The 15,292-nt window shown below is 38.6% G+C and overlaps 1 protein-coding gene across 1 annotated transcript in view; it reads right to left on the bottom strand.

Moving 5' to 3' along the window:
• HPS5 (HPS5 biogenesis of lysosomal organelles complex 2 subunit 2) overlaps nucleotides 1–15,292 on the bottom strand; it is a 43,405-nt gene that overhangs the window by 23,570 nt on the left and 4,543 nt on the right. The window contains exons 2-8 of the mRNA XM_021005308.2: nucleotides 14,130–14,298; nucleotides 11,860–11,970; nucleotides 9,422–9,486; nucleotides 8,036–8,228; nucleotides 7,468–7,601; nucleotides 3,335–3,547; nucleotides 2,911–2,982 (exon numbers count right to left, since the gene is read on the bottom strand). Of these exons, the coding sequence (XP_020860967.1) occupies nucleotides 2,911–2,982; nucleotides 3,335–3,547; nucleotides 7,468–7,601; nucleotides 8,036–8,228; nucleotides 9,422–9,486; nucleotides 11,860–11,970; nucleotides 14,130–14,237 (896 nt within the window). The 5' untranslated portion in view covers nucleotides 14,238–14,298. The remainder of the gene's footprint in view (nucleotides 1–2,910; nucleotides 2,983–3,334; nucleotides 3,548–7,467; nucleotides 7,602–8,035; nucleotides 8,229–9,421; nucleotides 9,487–11,859; nucleotides 11,971–14,129; nucleotides 14,299–15,292) is intronic.

The raw sequence follows: 15,292 nt of genomic DNA, 5'->3' as shown, positions 1-15,292 counted from the left end.
GTCAGAGAAACATGAGATGACTTATATGAAGTATGCAAAACGAAAAAAGCAGGGGCAGGTAGGTGGTGCAATGGATAGAGCTCCGGCCTTGGAGTCAGGAGAACCTGCATTCAAATCTGGCCTCAGATACTTGACACTTACTAGCTGTGTGACTCTGGGAAAGTCACTTAACCCCGACTGCCTCAAAAAAAAAATGAAGAAAGCAAACCGAAAGAACAAAATTCAGCACCTTGAACGATGCCTTGCACAGAGCAGGCCAATAAGTGCTTGCTGATTATTAACAATGACTATAACATAAATGAAAAGTATTTTCATTACACTAAATTACACTTTATTACACTATATTACACTAAATGGAAGCATTCTCTGTTTACGTTAAGGACTCCATCATGCTTCTAATCACCCCAATGTAAAACTTTAAGTCAACCTTGATTCGTAATAATAATAACTAGTATTAATATAGAACTTTAAGATTTGCAAAGCACTTTACAAATATTATCTCATTTGATCCTCACAACCTTGGGAGGTAGGTGCTGTTAATATCCCCATTTTACAGCTGAGGAAACTGAGGCAGAAATAAGTAACTTGCCCAATGTCACACAGCTAGTAAGTGTCTGAGGTAAAATTTAACTGAGGTCTTCCTGACTACAGGCCTGGCGCTGTAATCACTGTACATGCCAGATGATTTTTCCCTTGACCTCTCCAGCTGCCATTTTCTACCTACCCAACACATTTTGCAAACATATTCTTCTCTCCACTCATACAACTACCACCCTAGTTCAGGTCCCATATTGCCCCCTCTGGACTATTCTGACAGTCTCTTTGGGCTCCCAACTTTCAGATTCAGACACACCCTCCACACAGCTGCTAAAATAATCTGAAAGTTCAGGTCTGACCATGTTACTCTCCTGCTCAATAAAGTGCCCTGTGGCTCCCTCCAGCTTGTAGAATAAAATACAAACTCCCAGGCTGCTCATTTAAAGCATTCACAATAGGGCTCTAGCCTTTCTTTCAGGCTTACTCCATGTATTCATTTCCATCATGCACTCTTTTCTAGCCAAATTGGTATTATGTGCTGCTTCTGTGAATTCTAACCACCACTTCTGTGCCAGCTGATTCTCATCCCTGAAATGCACTCCTTCCCCTTCTGCCTCCCAGACTCCTGAGTTTCCTTCAAGATTCACTAATGGTACCCAACTCCCAGAAGAAACCTTTCCTAATCCCGAATTATCGCATATATGCTGTTTATATGCTGAATCTCCCCCACCCTGCAGAAGATAAGCCATAAACTCCTTAGAATAGGGGTTGGTTTGTTTTTTTCCATTTTCCTTTTGTATTCCTAAGGCCAAGGACAGTGCCTTTCACATAATAAGTACTTAAAAATGCTTGTTGGATTTGTCAACCTGAAAAAAAACCTCAGGCTGGCAATTTGGGACAACACACCGCCTTATGCAGAGAGGGATGCTTGGGGACAAAGGGGAGAAGGCACAGTTGTGGGAAACAGCTGGAAGGCATATAATCTGGATACAAAGAACAGCCCAAACACAGGAAGAAAGTACTGAAGGTGCTGAAGGATTGCAACAAGGTCAAAGAAACGTCCTTGGAACTATCTGTGTCCAGAAACAGGGGCAGTTAGAAACTTCTGGGGTATTCAGGGATCTTCCTAGGGACAATCAGAAACTACTAGTCAGAGCACAGTAGGGGCACAAGGTTTATCAGGGGTTGACAGGTTGGATAGATCAGAAAGCAGGACAAAAAGAACAATATACCCAAAGACAACCATGTAGATGAAGTTAATATGAAGAGGCAACAAAACTGTTCAAACACAATGATCAATGTTAGTACCATCTTATCACACTAAAGGGCACATCCTTCCTTTCTTTCAAAAACTGATAAACTGTTTTGGGCAGAATGTATTTTGTAAGGGGGCTTATTTAATTGGTTGTTGGTGTCTTGTGTCCAAACAAGATGCACTAATTATTTTTTTTTTGCGAGGCAATGGGGTGAAGTGACTTGCCCATGGTCACACAGCTTGTAAGTGTCAAGTGTCTGAGGCCACATTTGAACTGAGGTCATCCTGCATCCAGGGCTGGTGCCCTATCCACTATGCTATCTAGCTGCCCCATACTAATTATTTTCAAAACAACATGTGGTTACTTCCCAAGGAATGCCAGGCTAAAACAATAATAATGCAAACACCATTACAACCTAGCTGGGGTGTCAGTCAGGCAGAAGAGTAGAGTACTTCTAAAGATATAAATATTAAGCTTCTAAAGAATAAGCCCAAAATATGTCTTTCTATGAGACAGCCTTTTAATTAAGAGATCAAAATAAGCGTATCTGGAGTTACCTTTTTTTTATTTTGGGGAGGGTATAGGCAATGAGTGTTAAGTGACTTGCCCAGAGCCACAACAGTAGTAAGTGTTATGTATCTGAGGTCAGATTTCAACTCAGGTCCTCCTGAATCCAGGGTCAGTGCTCTATCTACTGCCCCTGGAGTTATTTTGTTTTGGGGGGGGGTTTTTTGGTTGTTTTTTTTTTAAGGCAATTGGGGTTAAGTGACTTGCCAAGGGTCACACAGCTAGTACGTGTCAAGCGTTTGGTCTGAGGCCACATTTGAACTCAGGTCCTCCTGACTTCAGGGCCAGTGCTCTATCCACTGCGCCACCTAGCTGCCCCTCCTGGAGATATTTTGAAAGCTAAAACAGGAACTGCAAAAGTGGAACAGAGTTCTGGAGCTTCTTGGTTCCATCGCCATATTTAAAGGATAAATCAATTCCTTTCTGCCACTGCCTACTCTTATTAAAAAAAACTGAGGCATTAAAAATAACCTTAAAAGACAATCAATGAAATGTGAACAAAGGTTTTTGCATTTTTTTTTAAAAGAGAAAAGTACTAATAGAGGCTTACCTTAGATATAAGAGTTTGGGAAAGGTCAAAGACTGAGATGAACCAACTGTACTATTAAATTCAGGCTCTGATCTAGGAAATAAATAATATCTTTTTTAATGACTTACAACACCTATTTTGTTTTTACTTCAATGTTTAAAGAAAACTTCTGGGTAAAAAAAAACTTAAAACTACTGCAGATAAGAAAATATGTTCTTATTCAATGCACTCTGATTAGAGTCTTGTTAAAGTCTTTTATGATTACTATCATACAGCCTTTCAACAAATTACATCAAAGGTACACAGTCTCTCATCCAGTGAGGGCACTCAATAAATGATCCTTGAATGACTAATTGGGAAATATATTTTGCATTTAAGAAATATCAAGCCAAGCCCTTCCCATGAAGGGCCTAAAATGACCATAGACCAGCCCTACAATCCCTACCTTAGATTAATCACAGGAAGAGGTGATGAGGAGAGAAGTTTCTTGAACTGGTGTGTACTCAGAACTTCTCCTTCAAAGCTCACCTCCCACATTCTAGAGCCAGGGCGAGCACAATATATGAGGGGCTGCTGAGTCCCAGAGCTTCTTCCTGGGAAAAAACAAGCTCCATATTCTCCATCTCTCTCCTTAGTACCAATTTTCCAAAACTTTTCCCTAATAACAAAAAGAAGGGGGGAAGGTGGAGTTATATACGTTTACAACACGATTAAAAGCAACAATACAGCAATTCAGTACAAAGCCTAACAGCCCCAGCCCACATGGCATCTTCCTTGTTTTTTGTTCCCCTAGCACTCAAATATACTAACACCATACAACTGTACTTACACCAAAAGCCTGATGAAGCTTAGCATTTCTAACATTCTTTTATGTTTTTAGGTTATTTTCAGGTTGTCTTACAAATGTTCACTAGTTGCTTCATAAAAGTAAAACAGTTCAGAGACACAAGCACTAGAAAGGGCTAGCAATGACCAGTTGACACTAAATTTCTGTGACATTTCCAGTCCTCATTATTCTCACCAATAAAATATTATATTGTATGTTTTACATATACATTATATGTGAAATATAGCTATATAGAGAGATATAGATATAGATATATGAATTCTCTAATTAGCTCCTTGAATGAGGGGAGTATCACCTACCAATTTCATATCACCAATAGAGTCTAAAGCAATAGCTCCACTAATGTTTTCCAAATGAACAATTAACCGATTTTTATTTGGGTGCTTAGGCTTCCTGTATTAAATGCCTGCTGTGGGTAGAGCTTTTGGGGGAGATGTGGCCTAGTTAAAGAAGCTTAGTCTCCTTTTTCTTCCACCCAAGGCCCTCTTCTCTCCTATTTATTAGCATTTCAAACAGAGGGTAGACATTGGTAGGAACAGGAAAACTCAAATCATTTCATTGGGTTGCCAATTCTTTCTTAGGTGCTTCTTCCCTCTTTGTACCAGTCTAATGTTGTTCCTCATATACAACACTTCACCTCCTGCCCCTGCACCTCTCAGCACCACCGGAAGGCTCTCTCTTTGCACCTCTGCCTGTTGAAACCCCAGCTCCCTTCAAGATTAAGCTTAAGTGGAAACTCCTATGAGACATTTCCTGAAGGTCAATAGGAAAACTCTGTGACTGCAGTGAGAGAGAAGTGCGGAATCTCAGCCCCTGCCCTTTAGCGTGGCCCCAGAGCAGCGGCTGCTTCCTGAGCTTCCAGCCCACAGACTGAGGGGGAATTGAGTGGCTGCTCAGAGGATTGCAGGAATCTCTTTGCTGGTGCAGATTCTCTTGCTTTACCCATGCTTGGATCTGGGTCACAGTTCTGGTTGGCAGTCCTGGGGGAAGGAGGACTGATGCATGGCAGAGCTTGTAGTGGTGTTGAAGAGCAAATCCTCCTCACAGCTCCAAGACAGAAAAGAGTACTTGTGGTCATTCATAGACCAGAGCACAGGCCAGGAAAAGAGTAAACACTCACCCCTTACCATACCACCTTGGAAGAACTGAAAATTTACAGGTCCCTAGAAGTATCTCTGAAAACAGCTGCACAAAACCCCAAAGCTTGGGACAGTACATTCTCCACACTAGAAGCAGACCACTACCTTAAGAAAGTTTATAACTCAAGTAATTGGCTGGGATCATGAGCAAACCTCACAAAAAAGTCAGACCACAGAATCTTACTTTGGTGACAAAGAAGACTGAAACATATAACCAGAAGAAGACAACAAAATCAAAGCTCCTACATCCAAAGTCTCCAAGAAAATTATGAATCGGTCCCAGGCCATGGAAGAGCTCAAAAGGATTTTAAGAAACAAGTAAGAGAAGTAGAGGAAAAACTGGGAAGAGAAATGAAAGTGATGCAAGAAAATCATGAAAAACAAGTCAACAGCTTGCTAAAGGAGACCCAAAAAAATACTGAGGAAAGTAACACCTTAAAAAACAGCCTAACCCAAATGGCAAAAGAGGTCCAAAAAGCCAATGAGGAGAAGAATGCCTTAAAAAGTAAAACTGGCCAAATGGAAAAGGAAGTCCAAAAGCTTACTGAAGAAAATACTTCCTTAAAAATTAGAATGGAGCAATTGGAAGCTAGTGACTTTATGAGAAACCAAGACACTGTAAAACAAATCCAAAAGAATGAAAAAATAGAAAACAATGTGAAATATCTCAATGGAAAAACAACTGACCTGGAAAACAGATCCAGGAGACATAATTTTAAAATTATTGGACTATCTGAAAGCCATGATCAAAAAAAGAGCTTAGACATTATCTTTCAAGAAATTATCAAGGAAAACTGCCCTGATATTTTAGAATCAGAGGGCAAAATAGAAATTTAGACAATCCACCACTCACCTCCTGAAAGAGATCCCCAAAGGAAAACTCCTAGGAATATTATAGCCAAATTCCAGAGGGTGAGTGGGTAGGGAGGAAGGGAGAAAATTTGGAACCCAAAGTTTTTTTTAAAATGTTTTAAAAAAAAATTTGTTTTCACATGCAACTGGGAAATAAGATATACAGGAAATGGGTTATAGAAATCTATCCTGTCCTACAGAAAAACTGAAGGGGAAGTGGATAAGAGAAGTGGAGGGAGAAATAGAAAGGAGGGCAGATTAGGGGAAGGGGTATTCAGAATGCATACCATCTTGGGATGGGAGGAGGGACGAGACGGGGAGAAAATTTGGAACTCAAAATCTTCTGGAAGTGAATGTTGAAAATTAAAAATAAATTAATTTTAAAAAGATCAATCTTAAAGAATGGTAAATAAATATAATTGTATCTGTCTCCCTTAAAAAAAAAATCTTGGGGCAGCTAGGTGGAACAATGGATACAGCACTGGCCCTGGATTCAGGAGGACCTGAGTTCAAATCCGGCCTCAGACACATAACGCTTACTAGCTGTGTGACCCTGGGCAAGTCACTTAACCCCACTGCCTAAAACAAAAAAATTTTTTAAAAATCTTCCTAGGGGACAAGTCTGACCATTCTATTTCTCTGCTCAGAAAATGTAATGGCTCCTTATAGCCCAAAATATATAATACAAAGCTCTCAGTCTAGTTTTTAAGGGCTCTACAACCTGGTTTTAACCCACCCCTCCATCCTTGCATTTTTTCTGTTAGGATTGACTATAGTCAATTTTGTAGGATAAGTTGCAGTTGTCTTAAAGTCTTTTGTATTTTGCTACACCATATTCCAAGTTTTTCTTTACTTTTAATAACTGCTACGTAATTTATAATCCTGGCTTTGGTTCCTTGTTACTCTCTCTCTTTCTCTCTGGCTATCTGAAATATTTTTTCTTTAAGCTAGGAGCTCTGGCATTTAGCTCTCCCATTTCTGGATGTATTAAATTTGGGATCTCTTTTAGTTGACCTATGGATTCTTTCTATTTTCATTTTGCCCTTTGGTTTTAGTAGTTCTGGGAAGCTTTCTTCTATGCCTTCCTAAAATATGAAATTCAAGATTTTTGTTTGGTCATGGTTTCAGAGGAATCCAATTATTCTTAAATTATCTCACCTCCTCAAGTTTTCCAGATCAATTGTTTTTGATGGCAGGCCCCATAAAATATATCTTCTTACTTTGCTCTAATATTTCGTGTTTCACTGAAGTTTTTAGTTGTTTGCTCAACTCTATTTTTCAGAAGGTCTACTACCTGGATAAGTTTTCTATTTTCATATCTAAGCTTTTTCTTCTCTAAGTAGTTCCAAAGGAGAATGGAAGGCCTTAGGAAATGAGTTTCACATTACTCCAGGTCTTGAGGAGGAGGTCACGGCTACAGGACCATTTACCTGGATTTTAAAGGAGGAGTTACTAGTTAACCTCCCTTCCACCTATAGGACTCTGTGGTTCCATGTTCCCTTTCATCGTGTAGATAATTAAGAACATACTTTATTTACCCTGCTTTGTTGGTGAGCATGAAGAACTCCAAAACTACCCACTGTACCAAAAGCATACATGAGAAAAATTTATCTGAAAGATAAACATCTACCTTTTCCTCATGAAAAATATAAAGGCTGACAAAGAGAAATAAGGGTATTTGCTGATTCATTTAAACCACTACTTAATAAAAATTATAGAGTATGATACAACCAAGTTTACCTCTCAGTATCACATAAGAAGGATCGAGTAAGTGAAGATACAAGCAATCTTCCATCCAAATAATCTAACTGTACTATTCGAGAGTCAACTGTTGTTATCGTCTGAACCGGGAACATCATAAAGGTAGCAGCTGCCTAAATAGTTGGGGAGAGTGGGATTAGAAGAGGGATACGGAAAATAAAAATTTATTTCATCGCAGAATAATTAAACATTATAACTAAAACACTGTTCCCTTTTTGTTCCCAATTTCAAAATTTTTTATATCAAAATAAAGAAAATAAAGCAAACCAAAATGTGGCTTTTTTAAAGTCACAGATCCTATGAGGATTTCAGTTACTACTCAAAAGCTTCACGCAAAATAATTAACTTTATAAAGAATTTAAAAAGCAAAACCTAAAACACAGTATATATTATCTCCTAGCCATTCTCCATCCAAAAGATTAAACTTGGCTCTTACCGCTTCTTCAAGTTGCATAGTGGCTACCGTGTTCTCTCATTATTTCAGGGACCTATAAAACCATGCAAAACTCCTTTGCTCCAGGGAAAAAAGAAAAGAATTCTTCCTCACCTTTCCTTGTTTGGATGTGTTCAGTTTGATGGCAGAAACTCTTCCCAAATGGTCTCCTGAAAAAACTCTAAGAGCAGCTGTGTCCCAACAGAGAGATGTAACTCTCCGTCCTTTGTGTTCTGAAGATACATAAATTCGTTCTGGTTTCCCACGACGCTCCTGATTTAATTCCCAAACTACTACAAAACCTTGACTAAGAGCATAAAGAGTCAAAAAGAAAAAATTATTAGCAACAGAGAATTGTGACGATGAGTATCAACTTAAGAGTTTCTGAAAACTAAACAGCATGCCCACAACCCTACCCACCATCTTATGGATAGACAAGATGGGGAAAATCAAGCTCTGTACCCTAAACACTGGAAAAGCAAATTTCAGATTTCAGAGATTTAATCAACAGGATCCATGCTATGAATCTAAGAAAAAGGACATACACCAACAAGGATGGGAGGATCCTAGGAATGAAATGTTGATGACAAACACAGCTGATTTTGATAAAGAAGAAAGGGGTCAAGAGGAGGCTGATTAAAAAGACTGACGTGACTAATCTGGGAGCTCATCAACAAACTCTGATTTTAAAAGCATAAGGTGAGAGCCTCCATCACCAGAAGTCTTAACATGGAGGTTAGAGCTGACTTCCCCATTCCAAGTACAAAAACCGAGAATTATATCTCTTGATGCTTTTTTAAAAGGCTGTTTTAAGTATTTGGAAAGGATAAGAAAACTTTTAAAACATCCTGTTATCTTAAAAAAGGGACAACGACCGACATTTGCAAAAATATTTATAACATCTCTTTTTGTCATGGCAAAATATTAAAAACTGAGGGGATGCCCATCAATTTGGGATTGGTTGAACAAGTTGTAGTATATAAATGTAATGGAATACTACTGTGCAACAAGAAATGATGAGCAGGCAGATTTCAGAAAAACTTGGAAAGACTTGTATGAACAAAGTGAAATGAGCAGAACCAGGAAAACACTGTACACAGTAACAGCAACATTGTGTAATGATCAACTATGAACGACTTAGCTCTTCTCGGCAATACAATGGCCCAAGACAATTACAAAGGACTCATGATGGAAAATGCTATCCACATCCAGATAAAGAACTGACGGATGAAAGCATACTATTTTCACTTACTTTATTTTTTTCATGGTTTTCTTCCTTTTGATCTGTTTCTTCTTTCACAACTATGACTAATTGGAAATATGTTTTATATGATTGTACAAATATAACCTATATCAAATTGCTTACCATTTTAGGAAGAGGGGAGGGGAGAAACGGAGGCAGAAAAATTTGGAACTCAAAATCTTGTAAAAATGAATGCTAAAAATTGCCTTTACATATAATTGGAAAAAATAAAATACTGTTTTAAAAAATCATCTTACCTGGTGGCTACAGCAACATAGTCGTCATCATGTAAACAACAGGCAACCTGAGAAACAGCACCTTCCTAAAACCCAAAAAAACCCCAAGAAATGTCATTATGAAATGTAGTTTGTATATAAGATTAAAGAACATTGCCATTAGCTCTCAAGTCAGGTGTAAGATCACATTTCTCTTCCATTTACTGTATATTTTCCCCAGTGGTAGAAATTATTTTTAAAGAGATTCAGATAGGATAATATATGTAAAGCACTCTGCAAAACTTAAAAGTGCTACATGAATCCTAGTTATTATTATATGAAACACACTAGACAGATTGAAGTCTAAAATGTCTCACTTCCCAAAAGATTAAGAGAGTTTGGGCTAAAGAATGAGTTTTCTCACTCTTCTCCCTCCAAATATGCTTCACACTCAATTCTCAAAAGCAAAGAGCATGCCTACTGAGAATATATACAGCTCAGTCTTTATCACCACTGAATTTCTGGCTTCTTTGCTAAGACAAAAAAGTGGTCTGACATTGCAGAAAATATCTGCAGGGAACTATGATTGGTGGAAAAAAAAGAACTAAACTAAAAGAAGTCCCTAACTACAAAGAATTTACATTCTCTCAGGAAACAGAACACATTTGTTGTTGGTGATGATGGTGATGATGATGATGATGATGATGTGATTTCAGCCGTATCCAACTCGTCATGACCTCATTTGGGGTTTTCTTAGCAAAGGTACTTGAGTGGTTTGCCATTTCCTTCTTCAGTTCACTTTACAGACGAGGAAACTGAGGCAAACATGTTTTGCCCAGGGTCACACAGCTATTAAGTGTCTGAGGCCAGATTTGAACTCAGAGCCTCCTGACTCCAAGCCTGGTGCTCTATCTACTTCACCACCTAGCTGGCCCAATATAACACATACACAGAAACATTAACACAAATTCATTTGAGGGAAAGGGAACTGGGGAAGGGGAGACATGCAGATCAAGAAAGTTAAAGATTCTAAGACACAAAAGAGAGAAATATATTCTAAGCATGGAAGACAGATAATAATAACAATAAAGCTTTAAAGTCTCCAGCGTACTTTATACATATGATCCTCACAACAACCCTAGGAAGTAGGTGTTAAATTCTTATCCCCATTTTACAGATGAGGAAATTGAGGCTGAGATCACTTAAATGACTTGCCTAGGGTCACACAGCAAGTAAGTGTTTGAGTCATCATCTGAACTCAAGTGTTCTTGATTCCAGGTATTGCTTTCTCCACTAAACAACCCAGCTGCCTGTGTGACTCCAAGGAGAAGAGAGATGGAATTCCAACCTCAGGGAAAATCTGACAGATCAGTATGGCTGAGATAATATGAAATAAACCCAAAAAAGTAAATTGGTGCAAAACATCAGGCTGAGGAATTTTGTCCTAGACACAATACATAACCAATGAACATTCCTGAACAGAGGATGGATAAGGGCATAGCTCTGCCATGGTTAGATTATTTTGGCAGCTACAAATGGGGATGATGAATCATAAAAGGCAGAGAACAGAAAAAGAGCAACCAAATGGAAATGATTAGAGTCTAAACTAGAGTAGTGGCTATGTGTGGAAAGAATGGGAAAATTGAGAAAGATTGTTTAAATAAAAATCAATAAGACTTGACAATTTATTAGATATGAGTGGTAAAGAAAGAATCAAAGATGACTCTGAGGTTTCAAACCTAGGTAATAGAAAAGATAGCATGAAAATTTAAGGAAAAAGATAAATTCTGGATTTGAGATGATTATGAGACATTCATTTTCAGAAAAAAAACAGTAATGCCAGAATGGATTTTAAGAAAGAGAGTGTAGGGTTTGACATGCAGATGTAGGAGTCACCTGCACAGACATAATAAGTGAACCCATGAGAACACTGAGGGATGTTGAGATGAGACAAGACAAGACAAAACAGCCCAGGGCACAGAGTTAGGCGACAGGAGATGAATAATCCAGCAAATAAGAACAAGAAGTGATGACACAGGCAATAAATTGAAGAGCATCACTATTATAGACTCAAATGAATATCAGAAGTGAAATGCTCTAAATTCTCTCTTTCTCTCTCAGAACCAGTCACTCTGTCTAGTGATTTAAAACCACATACTGGATGCTAAGTTCTTGCAAGGCTTGTAGCTCGGATCTTTTTATACACATAGCACCTAGGTTAATGCATTTACCACTAAATACTCAATAAACACTGCTGGTCTGATTTAACAAACTAAGAAATCAAGACTAAAATGTCTTCTCAGAGCTCAGTCATAATCACATGCAGGGGGGATAGGATTCCTTACCCAGACAGGATGCACTATAGAACTGACACCATGAATTAAATGCTTCCTATGTACAAAGCTGAGTAATTCACAGACAAAACTGAATTCTCTCAGTGCTTTCCCGAGTCAGAGGTGTGGCAGTGTTTCTCATCTTACCCTGTGGGAAAGAAGAAGTCTCTGTTCCCAGCCTTCTTTTTGAATGAGGTTGAGTCCTCCTCCTGAGCTGCCCAGGGCCAGCCACTTTCGAGACACATCTATACTTGTGCACTGAAAAGACAAATCGATCAACCAACCATCAACAAGAATTTCTCAAGCAAGTTCTTACTATGTGCTAGGCACTATGCTAAGGGCTAAGAGTACAAAGAAAACCAAAAACAGTCCTTGATTTCAAAGAGATTACATTCTAACAATGTAGACAACACGTCAATAATTAGGTACATACATACAGAGTAGATTAAAGTAGCCATAGAGGGAAATGGGGGAGGGAAAGGAAAAGACCATCTGTAGAAGATGGCATTTGACCCACCTATTATGTGCTAGGCACTGCGGTAAGTGCTAGAGGTTACAAATACTAAAATGAGACAGTTCCTGACCTCAGGAAGCTTATGGACTACTGGAGTACTACAGCTACACTACACAAACTACACTATCAGGAATGTGGTCAATACCGTTGTTTTTGTAATCTATTGCCCATCTAACTTCTTATTCTGAAACAAGCCTATGAAAGTAATATTTTATTAACATCTACAATGTAATAAGGTATATTCATTTTGCCCTATTTTATAACTAATCATGCTTCCTGTTTTCTGAAACAGTACAATGAGTTATTAAATTTTTTAAGCACCTTCTAATATGCAAGGCACTGTAAGGATGAAATTCCTCTCCTCGAGATGGGAGCTAGCATCCATGGGACAGTGGAACATTGAAGTGAGTCATGTACACAGATATGTTGAAATGTGTTAAGGGCAAAGGAAAAAGCCAGACAAAATACTCTAGAAAGTTTGAGAACGAAAAAAACACTTTTAGCTGGCAGGAAGGTAAAGCTAGACATAAGGGGAGAAATGACACCAGAGCTAAGCTTTGAAAGAAGAGCAGAATTTTGACAGGGATAGACAAGGCAGAAGTACATACCAAACCTGTGGGGAAGTCTCTGAAAATTCAGGGATGAGAGACAGTTGCTGAGCCTGGGGGAACAGCTAGCAATCCAATCTGGCTAGAACAGAGCTCCCAGAAGGCAGGCATAAAGGTAAAAAGGCAGGTCAGAGACAGACTGGGAAGGCCTTAAATACTGGGCTAAGGAGTTTCATTTTACCCCATGGGAAATGGAAATTTAAATTGAAATAACCATGATGCATTCAAATCCAAAATCACAGCACCTAATTGGAATTAGAAATTAGAATCCATTACCTTCCCCAGTGAAGCACCTCACCATCCTGCCAGCACCAAGTTGACAACTTTAGAGAAGTCCTCAAATCTTCATTCTCCCTCACTTGCCAATTCTACCAACACAACATCTTTCTCATCCCCTTCTCTCCACTCACACAGCCACCACCCTATTTTAGGCTCTCATCAGCCCTCAGCTGGGTTACTACAAAATACTTCCAAGCCGTACTCTGTGTTTTCAACCTCTCTATTCCCCAATCCACTCTCCAAAACTGCCAAAGTAACCTTCCTTAAAACACAAGTAAACATGTCACACACCTATTCAAGAATTCTCAGTCATTCCCTATTGCCTATAAGACAAAATGGAAACTCCTCAACTTGGCACTTAAAACTTTTCACAGTCTAGCTACGGTCTATTATTTTCAGAGTTATCTCATTTTATATACTTTCCATTACCATCAATTTGGCCTTCTAGCTATTCCCTAAAACCAACATTCCCTAGCTCCCTTCATTCACACAGGTTGTCTCCCACACTCAGAACATATTCCATCTTCCCCTTTGTCTCTTAATATTCTTAAACTTCCTTCAAAGCTCAACTGAGCTGCCACCTCTTCTAGGAAGCCTTTCTTGATTCGCCTAGTTGCTAATGTTCCATCCACTCTTAAAATATCTTCTACTTATTTGCCTACATAAATATTGTAACAACTTTCCCAACACCAACCTTGGTAGCTCTATGAAGGCAACAGCTATTTCTCATTCTAACTTTGGATTCCCAGTACCTTGCAGAGGGTCTTGTAAATAGGAGGTTTTACTAAATGCATGTTGAATTCAGCCTCTAAAGGGAAAAGCTACCTACATCAAATGATTACTCTTACAAACAGAAACATCCTCAGTGTTCAGAAGGATGTGCAGCATTTCTAAGACAGGTAAGAATCATTGCTTAAACATAAATAACTGAAAGGCAAATAATATATTTGCTCCATGGTGCAACCAGTTCATTAAAAAATACTCAATAAATATAAAATGATAATAAAGAAACTCACCTTCAGGCGACTGGAATCCAACCTGAGAGCAGACAGCAATGGATCCAAAGACTCAAACTCTGCCAGGACATGGCTAGAGGACTCTGGTATTCTTGGAACCAAAGTCATCTGGCTAGTAAGGTAAACTGGTAGTATAATAGATACAGTATTACTCACTCAGGAGCTCTACCTGAAAAGATATAACATGGAAGGCATATTTACTCAGAATTGCCTTAAGAAAGGAAGAATTTAAGGCCTAGAAAAGTTACATGACTTGCCTATGGTCACATAAGGGATTAAGTAACAGAACCAGAACCTAAATCCTAGTGTTGTTACATCATTTTTTTCAGCCATGTCTGACCCTTCATGGGATTTTCTTGGCAAAGACACTGGAGTGGCTTGCCATTTCCTTCCCTAGCTCATTTTACATATGAAGAAACTGAGGCAAACTGGGCTAAGTGACTAGCTTAAGGCCACACAGCTAGTATCTGTCTGAATCCAAATTTGAACTCAGAAGGTGAGTCTTCCTGACTCTAGGACTGGCAGTGAGCCACCAAACCCAGGTCACTCTATCTCCAAATGCAATTATATGAAATACATTTCTTAAACATCTACTTTAAAGAGTTAGGTAAATACAAAGGAAAGAAAAAAGAAAGTCACTGTCTTTAAAATACATATGATCTAGTTGAGGAAATAACATTTTTAAATACATCAATGATATATGATTTAATTTTTATGGACACTTCCTTCACCAATGTAGATCACAACTTCTGTACAACCTTGTAGCTTACCTGGTGAGAAGTCTTTTAGCTAGGTCAGTCTTTTAATAGACATTCCATAGCCAAGCTTATACTCAAAGCCTTTCTAGACTAGCAAAACCTACCAGATCACATACTCCCTTCACTGGCACACACTTTCAGAACCTAGAGACACTTCTATTCATAAATAAACAAAGAAGAACTTTAGTGGAAAAAACCATCTGCTTCTTCTGTCATGCTATTCTCTTGACACAAAATCTTCAGTGTCTCCTCAGTGACCCAAAGTTAAATTCCAAACTCTTCAGACAGGCTTTCAAGGTCATTTATAATCTAATCCCACCCATCAGAGGTAGTACAATATGATATGATATTGAAAGGATGCTGACAAGTCCCCAATAATTATCTTAGCTTCACTCCTTTAAATGT

The sequence above is a fragment of the Phascolarctos cinereus genome, unplaced genomic scaffold, assembly GCF_003287225.1.
Source record: "Phascolarctos cinereus isolate Bilbo 61053 unplaced genomic scaffold, phaCin_HiC Scaffold_9;HRSCAF=440, whole genome shotgun sequence".
NCBI classification, from domain to species: Eukaryota; Metazoa; Chordata; class Mammalia; order Diprotodontia; family Phascolarctidae; genus Phascolarctos; species Phascolarctos cinereus.
This window is presented reverse-complemented; position numbering and strand designations above follow the sequence as displayed.